Source organism: Ipomoea triloba, chromosome 4 (assembly GCF_003576645.1).
Source record: "Ipomoea triloba cultivar NCNSP0323 chromosome 4, ASM357664v1".
NCBI classification, from domain to species: domain Eukaryota; kingdom Viridiplantae; phylum Streptophyta; class Magnoliopsida; order Solanales; family Convolvulaceae; genus Ipomoea; species Ipomoea triloba.
The window spans coordinates 8,486,092-8,492,064 of NC_044919.1; the positions used below are offsets into that span (position 1 = coordinate 8,486,092).

General features: G+C 36.8%; 2 protein-coding genes and 1 long non-coding RNA gene across 3 annotated transcripts in view; all 3 read left to right on the plus strand.

Moving 5' to 3' along the window:
• Nucleotides 1–650, plus strand: part of LOC116017024 (uncharacterized protein At4g14342-like) — a 3,620-nt gene extending 2,970 nt beyond the window's left edge. The window contains exon 4 of the mRNA XM_031257528.1: nucleotides 302–650. Within this exon, the coding sequence (XP_031113388.1) occupies nucleotides 302–349 (48 nt within the window). The 3' untranslated portion in view covers nucleotides 350–650. The remainder of the gene's footprint in view (nucleotides 1–301) is intronic.
• Nucleotides 651–1,308: 658 nt separating this feature from the next.
• LOC116015305 (putative pentatricopeptide repeat-containing protein At3g23330) lies at nucleotides 1,309–4,106 on the plus strand. The gene is made up of 2 exons (XM_031255348.1): nucleotides 1,309–3,736; nucleotides 4,009–4,106. Exon 1 carries the CDS (start codon nucleotides 1,369–1,371, stop codon nucleotides 3,610–3,612), a length of 2,244 nt encoding a protein of 747 aa, XP_031111208.1. The 5' UTR covers nucleotides 1,309–1,368; the 3' UTR covers nucleotides 3,613–3,736; nucleotides 4,009–4,106.
• A 368-nt stretch (nucleotides 4,107–4,474) lies between these two features.
• On the plus strand, nucleotides 4,475–5,613 carry LOC116015306. Its single transcript, XR_004097596.1, has 2 exons — nucleotides 4,475–4,711; nucleotides 5,085–5,613. It is a non-coding gene; the product is annotated as an uncharacterized LOC116015306 (long non-coding RNA).
• Nucleotides 5,614–5,973: the final 360 nt, after the last annotated feature.

A 5,973-nucleotide genomic window follows, 5' to 3' on the forward strand; every position in this document is an offset into this window, starting at 1 on the left:
ATATATATATATATATATATATATATATATATATATATATATATATATATATATATATATATATATATATATATATATATATATATATATATATATATATATATATATATATATATATATATGCCAAATGATATATGACAAATTTACCAAGTCTGCAATTAGTATAATGCTTGCTTTATGCTTCTACATTAACAGTCAACTATAAAATTCGATAGAGTGCCTCTGCTTTTCATATTTGGGAGACTCGACTTCTAATGCCAATAGCAATGTAGCATCTAATACTTTTTGTGTGCTTTTGCAGAAAATGCTTGCACCTTGTGGTCTTCCACCAGAGAGGGAAGATGATTAAGAGCAGCAAAATAAGAGTTTTAACATGCTATGCAGCTAAATATTCTGGTCATCTTCAAACCAAGTCCTCTATGCTCCTGATATTTTGTAATAACAGGATCTGTAAGACTGTATTATAATCTCTAGTGCATTCTACAGTACTAGTTTCTACTTCTGTTAGCTTTGTAACCCACCCATGGATTACTTATTTTTCTTTTTTGGATGGTGGGGATACCTGTAGGCTGTAACCACTTTCCGAGGGTGTCCACTTGGGAAACTATGTGTTCAACCTTAATCTGAGATTTTCAATTCTTTATGCAGCATCTAGGTCAGAGGCACTGATTACTGTATTTGTATCAAAATTTCAAGTACAGATTAAATTCAACGAGAACCAAATTAAATTAATTTAAGGATTTGGTTATTTTGACCATCCTTAAATTATTGAGTAACAAAGAAAATTAAACTCGCCAGAATTATTTAAGGTATATATTGAGTAAATTTCTTGTGATTTTAGTTGGTAAAAGATAATAAAGAGATAAATTCATCTAATATAAAAAAAATTTATAAATTGCTTTTGCTGCTGAGAATCAAGTGTAATGGGTAAATTTCTTGTGACCCAAAAGACTAATAGATTGTTATTCTTGAAAATAGGATTTATACTTTGTAGTTTTAAGTAAATAGTGTAAATAGGATTTATACTTAATAGTTATTAGTAAATAGTGTAATTAACTTGACACTTGGCGTGAGCCATTGTGCACTCTCGTCTCAATCCTTTTTTGTAGAGAGGTCGGATGTTCAAATCATTTTTCGTATGAAAAAACAGCAGCTTGGTCTTTTAATTGGACCGGTCTGTGTAACAACAGTTAATCATTAGTCTTGCTTGGGATTTGCAAGAACATAGTACATGGTAACTTGTAAGATTAGATTTTGTATAGGAGTTTTGAGAGGTTTTTGCGAAGTTACATAGTACAGAGGGTGCTATTAGCATGGCAAACAGTGTCTAGTTTTTTAGCTCTTCATTTCTTCAACATAGTCAATACTATGAACACTACTTCAGCTCAAAACCTCCTCAAAACCCTGTTGTCGAACCCATCTGCGATCAAATCCAAGTCCCAGGCCACGCAGCTGCACGCCCTCATCATCAAAACCACAAGCGCGTCTTCTCCCTCTCTCGCCACCCTTCTTTCCATCTACACTAACTTCAGCCTCTTACAAGAATGTCTCTCGCTCTTCGACTCCCTCCCTTCTCCGCCGCCGCCCAAAGCCTGGAAATCCATCATCAAATGCTACTCTTCCAACGGCCTCTTCTCCCAATCCTTGCGTTCTTTCGTCGAGATGAGAGCTTCCGGCAAGTACCCGGACCGGAATGTGTTCCCCTCTGTGCTTAAAGCGTGTACCCATTTGCGGGATTTGAGGCTCGGTGAGTCTGTTCATGGGTATGTTGTGAGGTGTGGGTTGGATTGCGATCTTTATACTGCGAATGCACTCATGAATATGTATGCCAAGTTGCAGGAATTGGATGAACCCAACATGTTCGATAAAATTCCCCAAAGAAACCAAATTGATGCATCTGAGAATGCATATTTGGCTTACAACACTGCGTTTGAATTGACTAGTGATTCAAAGAGTAATATTGATGGGGTGGTACAAGTCCCTGGTTTTTGTCATACTAACCAAAATGGAGAGGGGAGAATAAATAAAGCTTTGAAAGTGGATAGTGTTAGGAAACTGTTCGAGGTGATGCCAAATAGGGATATTGTTACCTGGAACACAGTCATTGGGGGTAATGTACAGAATAGGATGTATGAGGAAGCTCTAGAGATGGTTAGGGAGATGGGGAATTCTGATTTGAAGCCCAACAGTTTCACTTTGTCCAGTATCCTTCCTATCTTTGCTGAGCATGTGGATGTCTTGAAGGGAAAAGAAATACACGGTTATGCAATTAGGCATGGGTTTGATAAAGATGTGTTTATTGGGAGTAGTTTGATTGATATGTATGCCAATTGTACTCTGGTGGAAGATGCATACCGGGTTTTCTGTGAGTTAGCTGAAAAGGATGATGTTTCGTGGAATTCAACCATTGCAGGATTTGTGCAAAATGGTATGTTTGATGAAGGGCTGAAGTTGTTTAGGGAGATGCTAGCTGCTAATAAAGAACCTCTGCCGGTATCTTTCTCTAGTATAATCCCAGCCTGTGCTAATTTGACAACACTTCATTTGGGAAAGCAACTCCATGCATACATAATTAGAACTGGTTTTGTTGATAATATGTACATATCTAGCTCACTGGTGGATATGTATGCAAAATGTGGGAAGATTATGATAGCGCGGTGGATTTTTGATAAGATGGTGTTACGTGATTCAGTCTCATGGACAGCCATGATCATGGGGTATGCACTGCATGGATATGCACGTGAAGCCATCCTCTTATTTGAGAAGATGGAAATGGAGGGAGTCAAGCCTAACTCTGTGGCCTATGTAGCTGTTTTGACTGCTTGCAGCCATGCTGGTTTAATAGACGAGGGCTGGAAACATTTTACAACTATGAGACAAAAATATGGTATATCCCCAGGGCTTGAGCACTATGCTGCTGTTGCAGACCTGTTTGGCCGAGCAGGGAGACTAGCGGAAGCGTATGAATTAATCTCTAGCATGCATATTAAACCAACAGGGAGTGTTTGGTCCACTTTGTTGTCAGCTTGCAGAGTTCACAAAAATGTTGAACTTGCTGAAAAAGTTGCCAATGAAATAACTAAAGTTGATCCCGAGAATTTGGGTCCCTATGTACTCTTGTCAAATATGTATTCTGTTACTGGACGATGGAAAGATGCACTAAAACTTAGAAAAAATATGAAGAAGAAGGGAATGAGAAAGACACCAGCTTGCAGCTGGGTTGAAGTTAAGAACAAAATACATGCTTTTGTCTCTGGAGACAAATCTCATCCACAATATATTCAGATAGAAATGGCATTGCAAGACATTTTAGAACGGTTGAAATTAGAAGGATATGTTCCTGAGACCAGTGAGGCATTACATGATGTTGATGAGGAGCAGAAGCATGATTTATTTTTTGCTCACAGTGAACGGCTTGCAATAGCATTCGCAATTATTAACACACCCGCAGGGACAACAATCCGGGTGACAAAGAATCTTCGGGTATGCGTGGACTGTCACACAGCAACTAAGTTCATATCCAAGGTTATGGGGAGGGAGATAATTGTTAGAGACAACAATAGATATCACCATTTTAAAGACGGGGTATGCTCATGTGGAGATTATTGGTGAAACAAATTGTCAAGTTACTTTTGAAACTGAGCATGAAAGAGTTGTCATGTAGCCATGCAATTGAGGAAACACATATCTACGGAGCTTCAAAGGGAAATGAAATGGAGGAACTCAGCAACTCAAGGTACGACAATACAAAATAGAAGATGATAATCTTAGTGGAATTATGTTCAGCTATTGTAGTCTTAATTTTCTCATATAGCAACAACTCAGCTGCCAAAGTTGGTAACGCTACATTCACACTCCAATTTCTAGGTGTGTTAAGGTTGAAACTTGAAAGCATTTTTGTCCTTTTCCCTTATTTTGGGATGGTTTAAAGCAAAGGCTTTAGACTCTTGAATCATGTAAGGAAGATTACTAGACTGGCCCTTACAATTTTATTGTATTACCATGCAGAAAGCTTGCACTACTCTTTTGCTGTGGAGACATTTGCTAGAAGGAATGGTTGCACTAATGGCATGTTTGGTTGGATGTAGTTTAGGGGGAATTGTAATTCATTGAATTGCAATTCAGTGAATTCCCAAACTACAGTGTTTGGTTGGAGGGAATTGCAATTCTGCAAATGATGAATTACAATTCATGGGGCACCCCCATGAATTGCAATTCGGTGGAGAGGAGGGGCAATTTGTTGGTGTAAAGACAATTTTGCCCCTCCTCCCATACCCTTTGTCTTTTTTTTATAATAATAATAATAATAATAATAATAATAATTATTATTATTATTATTTTGAAAGAGAATTATTATTATTATTATTATTATTATTATTTTGAATGAATTATTATTATTATACTTATTATTATTATTATTATTTTTTGAAAGAATTATTATTATTATTATTACTACTACTACTACTATTATTACTATTACTACAACATCTACTACAACATAAGGGCATTTTAGTCATTTTGTCACTTCTTACTTTTCAATTCCATGTACTCATATTTCTACATACCAAACACTGTAATTTCAATTCCTACTTTATTCATTGAATTGCAATTCCACCGAATTACAATTCTTTTCCACCCTAATTCCCTCCTCCCAACCAAACGCCCTGTAAGGATTCTTCAAGAGTTGCCATTTCAGTTGCTGCAATGTGGGGTAGGTAGAGCCTAAATCTTTTCTCTTCACATTTTACTCCTTAGCAAGATGATTCGGTTAGAATGTGCATTTCTACAACTGGTTACTGGTAGCACATCAAAGAGGATTTTTAATGTCAAGCAGTCCTCCACCGTTCTACCAAAAACCCATTTTTCATCAACCAAAAGAATACAGCCTGTATTCTCCATTTCCACCCTTGCTGCTGCCACTTTTGGTAGCCAAGATGGTACACATATAAGCTTTGGGCTTCTAACTATTGGCACAGCTGCACAGGAAGGACATACACGGCACTTGCTTTAATAAACTATCTGTCAGATCGTTGGAAATATTGTCGAAACTAAAGCTATCTCATCATTGAATGGCTCTCCTGTAGATGACCCTTGGCTAAACTTCTCAAATGGGCCAAAGGGAGGGGTGAGGGCATGAATGATGGAGCAAAGTCAGCAAACATTCATTATTTATATGGTCCAGACATTGCTGCAAAAGTCCGGCCGGAAATAAATTGTATTAGGACATCGGTGAGTATGATGATTTTGTGCTGATTATATGATAAAGGTATTGACTTCACTTGATTTATAATTATTAGAGTATAAATAAATAGTTGTTGTTGTTGTTGCTGTCATTAAGTGTTAATGATTTTTGATTATGAGAGTAGTTGAGACTTGAGAGAATCCTGTAGGCATCTTAAACTGCCAATATAGATTTGGTGTCAATATTTCGTTATAATAAATTGATTGATAGGGACCACTAGACCACTAGTCTAGTAGGTGTAACACTAAATTAAGCCATTAAACCTCACCGGATAAGAGCCCTTGGATTGAGGGATGTATTGAATTATGGTTGTTCAAGAATCACCTAAAGTGGTGTGTTTGTAATGAATACTTATAAAGGAGTGTCAAGAATATGTGTTATTTGGGTTCGCTCTGTTGTAGTGTTGTTTGTGTTTTTAGAGCATACCCAGAGATGGGTTTTTGCCTTGATTTTATTTATTTGTTTATTATTATTATTATTATTATTATTATTTTGTTTTTGTGAGCCAGCAAAGAGGGTAATAGAAAAAAATAAAGGCTAAAGTGTCATCTAGCACCATGAACTATATTCAATTATTCATGCCGCACCCTGAACTTTCATATCGTATATATCGAGCCGCAAACCAAAATAAAAAATTCACCTAGAACTTTTAGCAGGTTTCCAGGTCTTCTTGCTGACATGGCGTCTGATGTGGCATTTCTCTTAACCTTATGTTGTCCATGTAAGCGTTT

Excerpts from the sequence above, each read along its gene's own strand:
- LOC116015305 (XM_031255348.1), top strand. The coding sequence starts at position 1,369 with ATGAACACTACTTCAGCTCAAAACCTCCTCAAAACCCTGTTGTCGAAC.